Source organism: Rattus rattus, chromosome 16, assembly GCF_011064425.1.
Source record: "Rattus rattus isolate New Zealand chromosome 16, Rrattus_CSIRO_v1, whole genome shotgun sequence".
Taxonomy (NCBI): domain Eukaryota; kingdom Metazoa; phylum Chordata; class Mammalia; order Rodentia; family Muridae; genus Rattus; species Rattus rattus.
The window spans coordinates 335,053-347,502 of record NC_046169.1 but is presented as its reverse complement, the minus strand read 5'-3'; the positions used below and the strand labels follow the sequence as shown (position 1 = coordinate 347,502).

Genomic DNA, 12,450 nt, shown 5'->3' with positions numbered 1-12,450 from the left:
CGGAAATAGGGACCACCTCAATTTCTTATTCTAGGAATTATGCTGGTCTCAAAGTGTCTCTCGGTACCATGCCATTCCCATCTCTGTCCCACACAAGACCGTGTCTTTAGAGAACAGCAATGGAGTCAGAACTAGAATACCCCTGGCTGTGAGTGTGGCCCATTGTGACGAAACTCTTCTGTCGTTACAGAGACACATGCGCTTTCTACCCGAGTGAGAACATTACCAAGTCACCTCACGTGAACACCTACATTTTAGTGGGAAATAAAAGATGAGAACTGCAGAGAAAGTTTGAGTGGGTTACCTCAGTAGAAAAATAACGTCATAGCTGCAGAGAAACAGAACTAAAGTTTAGTAGTTTAAGTCACATTTTGGAAATTGGGCAAGAAATCTAACGTACAGAGATGAAAAAACAAAACAGACGAGATACTAAAAAAGAATCTTAGCAAAGTGAAACATACAACAACTTTAATTAAAACTAAATTTACTATCTCATTGTCAGCGGTAAGGAAGTACAAACAATTTCAGGAAACAAGAAAGTGGGATGAGAAAAGTCTTACTCTTTCACATCTTTAAGTTGTTCAATATCCTGCACTTTGACATAGTCGGGGTCATGTGCCAAAAGGTGAATTGTATACGGAACAACATACTCTGGGAGAAGAGACAATAATTTTTCTGAAAAACAAAAAACAAAACAAAAAAAGGAAGAAAAAAAGCAAACAAAAACATCCAGGTTAGAAAGATCAAATTACACACTCTTCTGTAGACTTCCTACACCCCAGTGATTTACCACAGCATGAAGAGCACACTCAGACACCCTGTGTAAGAGGCGGGGAGCAGTTTACACTGCCTAGGCAGCCAGCACTAGGTGCTGGTCAGCAAGGGCAAATATGATGCAGTTTTCAAGACTGACAGGTAAGATCCATAGATCCACTCTTTCTTATGCCGCAAGGACTGTGTTGATATTCTCTGGCAAGCTCTCAGAGTGGGCATGAGAACAGACATAATGGTCAGTTTGTAACAAAAGGACTATCCAAACTAACAGAGCTCCTCCGACAGTGTAAATACAAATAACTCTCAGTTGAAATCCAAGTACTTTTATCTATTGCCCAGAATAGCAAATTGTACGGCAGACAGAGGTCAGAAAGGCACGCAGCAAACTATATTCAGGAAACGGTATGCAAAAGACCTGGATTTGGTCTCCTATTTCCACTTTAGTCAGATGTTCAATCAGGAGCATAATGTATGCCAATAAGCACCAGTTTGTCTTTGAAGAGCTTCTGTGTAAATAAATGGTTATGAAGAAGCAAACGTGAGAGAAAAAAAACAGCAATTTCAAATTATAGTAATATTTAAGCTAAATTATGTCACATACTTATAGAGTGCTTACTTCTTTGTATCTATGTAACATAAAAATATATGTGACCATGTAAGTCACCCACTAAAGAATAACGAGATGGAAGATGTGGAGAAAGGACCTGAAATAGCTAGTATGACTGGTGACTCTCCGGGCCGTTCATTATATGCCAAGTGCTTTAGGCACACCATCTTCCAACACATTAACAACCACAGGGAGAGGATGATTACAGCAACTACACACAAGCGCACTAAGGCGTGGATTAAGTAACCTGCAGAGGCAGAGGCACAATGTGACTACATAGCCTTGTTCCCAGGTGAGGAGAAAGGGAAACAGACGGCAGTGGCCAACTGATGCTCATGCGAATCCTCAATGACTCAATGTGGTACACTGTACTTCCCAGCTAGGTCGAGAAGAGAAAGTAATTTCCCGAGCTGAGAACACAGTAGGAAGAGCCAAGTTGCCCAAAACTTCAAGTAACCCTGCACACAAACCACAGGTATGTACAGTGGGAAGTTTAAACATGAGCTGAGCACAAAACACGAATAGCCATTGGTGTTTCAAGGGCACTGTGAGCACTTGAGAACCTACAGGCATTTCGACCAAGAAGGGAGGGAGGGACAGACTGTCTGTTCCAGAAGGGTAACACACAGCAGTGTGGTACAGCACAGTGGGCATCACAGAGTGTCTGTGACACTCCCACTCAAGTGCTAGGAGCGGCAGAGACACCCACGACATCTGGGAGATCTCATGGGACTTGTGCTGAATAGAGGAAGACACACACAGAGAACGCTTCTGATCCAACAACTTGGGGGACTGGGAGGGTGACAGGTCACCACAAGTGAAGCAGCATACCTTGGGAGTCAAAGGGAGCCAGGGAAAGCAGGCACATACAACCCACATGAATGTTAGCTACACTTCAGAACAAAGACCCACGACAGACACCTCCAGTGTCAGATTGTCTCTGTTCATTTAGCCATTTACAAAAGACAATGAGACTTGGACACTCACGCATTTACATAGATTTTTCAATACAAGAAGTGAAAAGCGGCTATTGGAAGACAGAAGTGTACACAGGAATAAATGACAGGAGTGTGTTTACTCCCTAAGAGTACAACTGACAGGAGCTGTGAGGCCTCTTCACCAACCGTGCACTCACCACTAACGGCCGCGTGCTGCTTCAGGTACTCCCTCCTCACAGTGATGTTCTTCACCAGGCACTGCCTGGCATGCGCTCTCCGCTCTTTCACCGGGTCTTTGGCACAGAGAGCACAGATGGCCATGTACTCTAGTGGGAGCCGTAAGCGGGAGAGGCCTTTGTGAAGTTTCTGAGCAAACACCTGCCTGACTTGATAGCACTCATCCTGTGAAGATAAAATGATTCCAGGTGTTGGCTCCAGCAGTAAGAAGTATTACCCTCCAACATGACCAAGTGGATCTGCAACTCCTGAATCCATCTGCAGAACAGCGGCTGCAACTCCACCTCAAGGTGATGGTACTGAACCGAACCTAGTAACCGCCAGTTATGTGTGTCAGACAACATTAAAGATACTCTTAAAACATGAAACTAGTACACCACTCCCAAGCTGAGTACGGTTAAAATACTACTAATAAAGTTAGGGGCTGGGCATATAGCTCAGCACAGCACTGGCCTCTCAGCCAAAATGTTGGGGTGATCCCTAGAACTTCCAAACACAAATGGAATACGGTGGAAACATGATCTCATTGGTAGCTTTTCATTTAGTAGAAAGATTTTCAATACACAGGCTGGACCGAGGCTCCTGGCAAACATGTAGCAGAAGGCTGCTTTGTCCTGCCTCATCCTCCAGAGACTTGGTGCAGCACCCACTTGTAGGGTGGTGGGGAGTGGGGTGGGGGTGCCTGAGGGCAGCGCTGTCTCAGAAGAGAGGGCAGGTGGATGAGGGGAGGGACTCTGAGGAGGGAGATTTTATATATATGTAAAACCTGTCCAATAAATGCACTTTCCTTTTATCACTTTTAAAGAACTATTCAGATTAGAATGCTTAACTGTTGAGGTAAAAGTTTCTAATCATTTCCAGAAAACTCAAACTACTTTTTTAATTGTGGAGGAAAGCAAGTTACTAGTTACCCTGTGCCTTGTTACTTTATGACTTGCTTCACCCAACCACTTCTCTAGCAAACTCTTCCATGTGCTCCGAAGCAGCATAACCTGTGTCCTACACTAGTCTAAGCTCTGAGCGCTCTGCACATCTTTTACCACAGTTGTAAAGTGGTTTAGATGTCTGTCTTGTTCATTTGCTGGCTCCTCGGACAGGAACAATGTCTCTGTGCACCCTCATATCAGAGACTAGCACAGTGGATTGGGAATTTTTTTCTAAGCTAAAGGCAACAGCTACAGTCCATGTCTCTGACACACAGACACCTTCATGATTACACCCTCTCAACTTGTGTGTTCTCTTTGACTGCACGAGTACATCACTGCTTCTGTCTGGAGTGCCTGGCGAAGTCATATACATGTCCTGCACTTACCTTCACCATTTCTTTGCAATGCAGGGATTAGACCTAGCATCCTAAACACTGTCAGACTAGAGCTCTACACGAACTGGGCTCTACCCTAGCACTGGGTGTTTCCTGGGCTTTGTTCTTTCAAAGTCTTATTTTTATATGTATGCATGTTTTGCAGAAAGGTTTGTAATGTGTACATGTGGGTACTTGTGCCCGTGGAGGCCAAAAGAGGTTGTAAGAACCCCTGGAACTGGAGGTCCAGACAGCTGTGAAGCACCATGTGGGTGCTGGGAACCAAACATAGACAGGTCGTCTAGAAAAGCAGTCAGTACTCCTGATGGGTGAGCCATCTTGCCAGCCCCAGGATTTGTTTTTAGTTTTCTTGACCCAGGGGCACACTGCTCTACGCCATAGCCTCCTCAATGCTGAGATTCCGGGCAGGAACCGCTGCGCCTAGTTAATGCAGTCAGAGTGGAGCTGTATCACATGCTCACCTTTAACGCTCTCATTGGATGTACTCCCTTTCATTCAACTGCAGCACTCCTACTACTTTTAAGAAAACTTTCAAGTGTCCAGAGAAAATCAGTCCTTCTACTGACACACTCAATAAAATTACCCTTTATGAGTTAATGAGAATCAAATATATACATCTGTCAGTAAAATAACCAATTTACTATGAAAAGGCCAATTTAAAACTTTGTACCAAAGTCAACTTACTATAAACATATTCGTCAGTGAGTAGACCATTCTTTAAATGCTATTAGCTCAGACATCCCATCCTCCCACCTTCCTACACACACTCCTAAGACACAGCCCTTCACAATGGTTTTGCCCTGTTAACAGTTAAGCATTTAAAAGCCCAGTGCACACTTGTTATGAAGCCAGCCTGCAAAACCACTTCAGAACCAAGAGCCTTCATTCAGTTGTTAGTGCTGGAGAGCGATCGCCTCAGACACGGAGCTAACAATTAACTCCAGAAAGGCCACACTGTGAATGTTGGGGGCGTGTCAAGAGTTTCAATTAGGTTTTCACAAGCTTTAAGAAGATGGGTACCCTAACATAAAAATCTTAAATAAGGAATAGCAATATAGTCTCACCAAAAAGAAGCTCTCATGAAGGCGAACACTTGATACACATGGCTATGGTTATAAAAATAATTAGCTAAATATAAGAAAAAAAATCACAAAGTTTTTAGACCCCCTTTGTCAGAGCTGAGCTCATCCCTACTATGAACTTGATTTCTGACTTCACTAGACTAAGACCTCTGAGCACAAACTATCCTTAAAAATTCGTGGAGCACCTCAGAAGCAGTTGGGTCAGTCTGTGTCCCTCGCTGAACACTTTCTGTGTTCTCTGTTCTGAGAAGCTGTTAGCTTTCAGGGACTGCAGCCCTGATTCATTCAGCTTTGTATTCCTAGGACCTAGAACGAATAGAGCTCAGAATAACAGAGTACATAAGCACGTATTAAATGTGCTGTCATATTATTCAATCTCTACTCTTCCACACTTACAGTCTGCTCATTATACAACAATTCCACTTTTAAAGAGCTTCAACTCAAGAACAAAAACAAGTCTCAAGTACAAAGGGTGAAAGCACGAGGCTGAGAGCCCTGTACGAAGCAAAGACAAAATCCCAGGGATCCCGCAAAGAAAACCAGAGCAGTTGTTGTGGTTTGCCCTGGAGTTATCTGTATTTTGATGCTAATTCCACTGCCCCAAGGACAGCTGCCCTGTCACTACTCAGGAATCAGGTGACTTCACCAGAACCACCTCTCCATTGAATTTGTAAAAGTACAGGTGAGGGGGGGGGGGGATACAGGATAGAAGGAGGCCTGTCATTGGAGGAGAAGGAAGGATGGGCGAAGGAAGGAGAAGTTTGAAGGAAGAGGAGGAGACGGGAGAGAGGGGAGAAGCCATGGCAGGTGATGTTAAGAATCTGTTCTGTGTATTTACAGGTTGTTATCAATGTTCCTAAGGAATGGATGGTACCGGGCTTTGTATGTTTAAGTGGGCAATTATATCTTACTAATTGGATCTAAGATTATTGTGTCGTGTGGTCTTTTATGTGAGGGTTTGAGTGTAAGAAAGTGTGCGGCTAGGATGTGTTTCCGCCAAGATATCTAGCAGATATCTTGGGGCACAGAGGTGTAGACCCAGCAGGGTAAAAGACAACTAATACTTCTTTTATTTTTATATTTTTACAACAACAGATGGCGAGCCAAGGTGATGGGCAAGAATCCACTAGTAATCCTGAGAGTTGAGAGAAAGTTTTTATTTTCTAAGAGGAGGCCGGCGCCATGTTAAGTCATGTGATATCTTGTGGGAAAGATCGCATCTGAACCCTCACTGCCACACAGGGTTAAATGCAGATATCTGGAGATTGGAGGAGGAGACAAAGCCAGAGGAGTAGACAGAGTGATCAGTTTCCCGGACTGAAGTAGGTGACTCCAGAGCAAGGGTTCTCGACATTTCCTAGAGCCTCGACCCTTGAATACGGACGGTCCCAATGCTGTGGTGACGGCAGCCATAAAACTATTTTCACTGCTACTTTGTAACTGTAATTTTGCTATTCTTAGGAGTTGTAATGTAAATATCTGTGTTTTCCAATGGTCTCATGTGACCCCCAAGGGGGTTGTGACCCACAGATTGAGAACTGCTGCTGTAGGTACTCTACTGGACAGATGTTAAAGTGTGTGTTTAAATCCAAACAACAGAGGGGCTTAGCAATCAGGTTATAAAAAGTGTTGTTTTTCTTTCAAACACCTATGGTTCTTTTGCTCTTAAATGTGGTGACCAGGAGACTAACATGATGAGAACTGTGGTTAAGGAGATCTATCCATTAACAGACAAGGTCTCCCACGGTCTCAGTGAGAGTCCCAGATGCGCACAGCAGAGGACAGTGACTGCACACCACAGGGGAGCTCTGAGAGTCAAGGCTTCTGCAACGAGCAGAAAAATGTACCAGGAGACAAGCTTGAAGCACGCCTTTAGGTCGGTATGTGTTTACACAGTTTCACTGTCTACCCCATGTCTTAAAAAAGAAAAACCCAAGAACATAGCTTTATAAAATGTTGTGAGCAGTTGCTCTCCTCATCATATTCCATATTTAGGAATTTGTAATTCTGAAATCAACACCTGCAGCAATGATAGCCATTAGTGAACAGATGCACGGCACGAAGCCCAGGAGGAGCTGTTGTGTTCACCCCTAGGGAGAAGCCTGGCCTTCATCTTCTTGGTCTACGTTACCTAGCACTGCTCCTGTTGGTGACTGACATTTAAATGGATCCCAACAAGTGATAAGCACAAGCTTCCAGAGAGAGGAGCAGCTGCAGTGAAGGTGCACTGAGGAATGAGTACTAGAGCCATGGCCCAGTCGGTGTTAATCAGAGCTACGCATATACAGACGGTGTTCCTAAGCAGACACAGAACACAAGGCTGAGCGCTGAGCCGTTGATGGAAGCTGGTGACTGGTGTCTTAAGTCGGTGCCCTATACGTCCTTGTGGAGCAATGGTTCAGCCAGCCCAACGCTCTGTAAGTGCTTACAGGAGGTTTACAGACCAGCACGACTTACTCACACACACTGTGCTGTATGTCAGTTTTAGACCTCTGCAGTGTTTCTTATGAAAGAAAACAAACATTCAAGGCTTTGATGGTGCCGAGCAATTTCCTTTCTAAAGGCCAAGGGCATCCCTGCTGGCCACGGTCCTTACATTGATGGCCAGTGCGCACAGCTGGTACTGCTCCAGTGTGATGATCTCGTGGTAACAGGGCTCCTGTGCCAGCTTCACAATAGCACTCCCAGCAGCAAGTCTCAGGCGGGACATGTCCGGTTTACTGAGAGAGAAGCAGAAACAATGTAAGCAAGACTTCAACCTGTCTGGAGAAAAGTATTCCTAACTTCATACATCTAGTATAAAATAATCCTCTGTAAGAAGAAAGCAGAAAGCCCTACGGTGAACATTGTTCATCTCCTCAGAATGTGTGCTCTGAAACCCCAAGCCAAGAAGTCATTCCAAGGGATGGCTTTCTGGAAGGTGAGGAGGTCAAGCAGACAGAGCCCTCAGGAATGGGGCTAGTGGATTTATAAAGAGGCTGAGTCGGGGAAGAGCCTGCTGTACTTCCTGTGTCCATATGAGGGCACAGCAGTGAGACAATCAGTCTACACACAGCTCAGAGTGAGCCCATGCCATTTCCCCTTAAATATGTCGGTGTTAGCTACCGCTAAAGCCATTCTGTTAATTTTCTCATCCTATACATCCTAACTTAAGTGGCACTAGAAGACATCTATCTGTATGTTGATTTGCCTAGAAGTATAGATTTCTGAGTACGTGGCGCTTACTTACGGATCGGCAATGAATGTCTCTACTTGCTAACGTGTCTCTCACAACTACTGAGGTAAACGTGGAAGAGGAAAGGAAGTGGGTGTAGTAGCTAAATTACCACCGAAGGCACACAGAAGTGAAAGAGCTCACAATAAAAGCAGCTAAGCGGGAGATGTGCATTTGAATGTAGTCTGCCAATGTTCTCAGCTTCAAAAGTATAGTCAGGAATAATTAATATAATAATTAATATAAATGAATTCATACAAAAGCAAAGGAGTTAATAAACTGAGGCAAGATGTATTAATGCTGAAAATTTTCTCTGCCAGGCTGAGATGATCAGTACAAATTTATCTCAAATACAGTATGAAGCTTAAATCACAGTGTGCTTCCTACAGATATGCAACTCCTAGACATAGACATGTCTAAATTATTGAGGGAGAACAACAAATTAGACTAAAAATGGTAAGCACGTGAACTGTCTATAGAATGCACAGGGTAAGTTTTATTTTTATTACTTCACTTAAGAAATACGTGCTGTTAAATTCTAGGCACGGGGGACACTATGAATAAAGGACAGACTGGGGTGAGGTGGTGGCTCCGTGTTAATAGCATTTTCCTAGCATTTGAAGTCCTAGCCCTGATGGCCGCACTATCAGATGGGGAGGGGAGAGGGCGCTGGAAGACGAGAATGAAGATGGAAAGGTGGTCTCATTACAGCACTTAGATGCACTAACAAGGAAAGTTCTTCTCCAACTTAGACTGCTGAGCAGTGCCTCTAACAGCATTAACAACACACGCACACTTCAGCTAATGCTGAGAAAAGAATCCTTACTGTCACCCACGTTCCTGTTGCTACGTAATGCCATCAACATGTCGAGCATCCTAACATGTTAGCTAACATGTAACAGTGGCACGATGGGAGTGTGGGACACTGAGAAGCTGAAGTGACTCGGTAAAGGTCACCTAACTAGAAAGCGCTAGGAGCCAGGGTTTGAATCTGCCTGGAGTATGTAGTTTCGGGATCTAAATTTCAATCATAGTACAGTCAGTTAACCCCTAACAAAATCAATGCTTCAGTCCCTTACAGAAAAATGACGTCATTTTTTGCATGGATTCCAAACAATCTCCCCACACACTTCATTCCTCAGATGACCAACAGTGGCGAGGCTACGTGGTGCAGGAAAGGGTAAGGGAAGTCTCTGCATTCTCAGTACAGAGGAAGTAATCGCTTTCTGCCTTATTTCAGATCCCTAGGTAGTTGAGTCCATAGATGTGAACTTACAGATGAACCAGAAGCACTAAATTATGTTTCATCATGCAAATAAAAGTTGTGTTTTAAATGACATGCACTGAGAACATTTATACATTTTTTGTTTATTCTAAAAACAGATCCAACAGCTTGTTCTTCCCTTGAGACACTAGCATGACCTTCCAACAGTAGTTGGAGATCTCTGCACTGACTGCTGTACACAAACTGTGACACAGAACCGGAGCCCATCCTTTAAAATACTCAGTGTCTACACAGCACAACTGTCAGACGCCTGACTGCTATTTTCTCATAACCACCATGAAAAACCATATTACAATAAAAATACATGAATACCTACAAACTAATCATCTTTTGGAAAAGAAATTCTAACATACAACAGTTACAGCAGGGTTGAAATGCTACACAACCCAAATGACTGGAAACAGTAATCCATACCTAATTTTCCCTTGTTCTGTCAAGTCCCCGTCACTATGCAGTATCGTAGTTAGTAATCTGAGGGTGGAGGTTCCTGATTTACTGTGATTATTTTTCATTCCGAGCAGCCAGCGAACCATCATCTTAATAGCCTGAATCTATTTAAAAGACAAGTTGACCAAAACAACATTGTTATGTTTAAACAATTTCCATATCAACCGTAAGAACTAAAAAAATGTTTCTTAAGATAAGACAAAATACATTATTACTCTTTTTATATTCAGGAAGATAACACAGTGTTTTAGGTTAGAGTTGTTTCAACCTCCAGGTATGATGTAAACAAACAAAACAAAACCCAAACCCTGTTTACTAAAGATGAGTTCTTTGGTTGCTTAACTCTAATGTTTCCCAAGCATGTACCCCATCCTTTAGGACCTAGAATTGAATCATGCTAACGTTCATAACCACAAAAGGTTCCCAACTGCACACGGTAGTCAGCATTTTCTACCTAAGGATGGACATCGTCTTTGTAGATTTTTATGCTGCTACAGCGCGTGCGCACTTCTGCACTCATTACAGGCTTTGACACACTGTGCTTTTGTTTTGTAATTCATCTCAGGCAGCAATAACTGAGCATGAACAATGCTGGCTCGTGCTAATTCCAGACCTTCCTTTCCTGAGTGCCCGGTGAGCACACACTCAGTGTAAATGGCCTCGCGATCGTCCATCTAGTGCTGCCTCTACAGGAGGCTGCTGCTTAAGACGATGCCGAGACCCAGGTGCAAGCAGGAGCATCCTGTGATGGACTCCAGGAGCAAAGGGCTGCTCTATGAGTGCAGACTCCAGGATCGGAGGCTGTACACTATGCAACCGTAACCGAGCATATGGAGTATAATGAATACATACTATGAGAAGGAGAGCGGGGCACACAGCGTGGGAGAGAGCCCAGAAGGCAGGTAGGAACTCTAAGGAAAAAATGTCAACATTCTATATATTTGCTCCTAATCTTCAAATATTGACAAACACACCGAAATGAAGTTGGCACATACCACATGAGTGTAACAAATCAATGCTCTGTACTTCAGTGACAAGTAATTCCTTATATGTAACCCAAATTCAAGAACTATTAAACATTTTTTAATAAACTATCAAGGAAAAGCTCATTCTGAAACCTGGACTAGCATTACAACTAAACAAGAGTACATCGCGGAGAAGAGCAGCATTCACTTGTCATTAAAAGGCCAATTTCGAAGAAGCAGACATCTAGAAGCAGCTTTCGAGTCGTTCCCCCTCAGCCTAGCTTACACGCTGCTTTTCACAAGCCCTGGGCTGCACACCACTGCCCCAGACTCTCGCACTCCACTTTAACAGCCACCCTCGTTTATTACTTCATAGACAGATGTACGCGTAGCACTCACTTTGACCATTGTCTCAGGGGAGACTTCTTCATCAGGAACCCAAAGCTTAGTTGTCTTTTTTCCTGGAAGCTACGCAAAAGATGAAAACATTAAACTAAGAAGCACGAATTCTCACGGCCAACTAAGATTTACTGAACAAACAAAATGTATACCTTAATAACAACATTCAGTATTTATGATTCACTAACCCCACTTAGGAAATGTCCCTGAAAGAAGTAGTCCCAGCAGTACCGGCTGGAACATTGGACTTCGTCTGCAGGTGTGGGCTACGACTGACGTTTACTACAGAGTCTGTTTGCAGACCGTTCTAAGAGGTTGATGACTCAATTACTTAGGCTGCTAAGCAAAGACAAGGCTAAAACCCTGACACTAACAAGTTAGCGTGCAGCTGTGTGTGAACTGTGTCATCTTCAGTGTCTACCCTCTACGGGAAGTGAGGCTCACTCATTTAGCTGGGCCGGCTGGACAGCAAACTCCAGGGTCTACCCGCGTCCACGTAGGCAGCTCTGGGACTGCGAGCACGAGCCACGTGCCTGACTGTTACGTGTGCTTGTCTCACTCTGCTCTCCAGGCTGCGTAGCAAGTGCTCTCTCAGCTATCTCACCAGCCCAAAGAAACGCAGTTTTAAAAAAGACAAAAGATATTCTAAAAAATCTTAGTCAGGCCTTGTGGTACAAGTCTATATATGAGCTACTCAGAAGACTGAGACAGGAGGATTACAAGACCTGGCAGGCTATAGTATTTGTCTCCTTCCCAAAAAGTCTCCCACTTAATCAAAATCTTGTGTCCTTATATAACTTAATTTCATGAAACTGAAGTAGCCTCAACTGAGTGTTATTTTCTACCTCCCAAAGGGTCTACTTCAGATCGAATGCCCTGAAATGAAAGCAACCATTAGGCACTGCACCTCTCTTTAATCTAAACTGTGGAATACACGCCGGGAAGAGTCTAAGTACAGCTCACCCGATCGTTCATGAGAAGGTCCTTCACAATGAAAGTTGCTACCAAGGACTTGAGTGGGGCAGCGAACTGATCAGGCGCGAGCAGAGCGATGTGACCAATGGTGACCAGCGGGGTGATCAGGTGCTCCAGGTTGCTGGGGTCCAGGCTTTTATGCAGAGGCTGGAGGTGAGGCAAAGGAAATATATTTACCCTCCGTACCACAACAACACTGCTTGTGC

General features: G+C 43.9%; 1 protein-coding gene across 6 annotated transcripts in view; it reads right to left on the bottom strand.

The window, feature by feature from the left end:
• Positions 1–12,450, bottom strand: part of Pds5b (PDS5 cohesin associated factor B) — a 131,645-nt gene that overhangs the window by 14,456 nt on the left and 104,739 nt on the right. For all 6 annotated transcript variants that reach the window (XM_032887088.1, XM_032887089.1, XM_032887092.1 and 3 more), the window contains exons 21-26: positions 12,233–12,391; positions 11,270–11,338; positions 9,873–10,009; positions 7,556–7,679; positions 2,517–2,721; positions 561–675 (exon numbers count right to left, since the gene is read on the bottom strand). In XM_032887088.1, the coding sequence (XP_032742979.1) occupies positions 561–675; positions 2,517–2,721; positions 7,556–7,679; positions 9,873–10,009; positions 11,270–11,338; positions 12,233–12,391 (809 nt within the window). The remainder of the gene's footprint in view (positions 1–560; positions 676–2,516; positions 2,722–7,555; positions 7,680–9,872; positions 10,010–11,269; positions 11,339–12,232; positions 12,392–12,450) is intronic.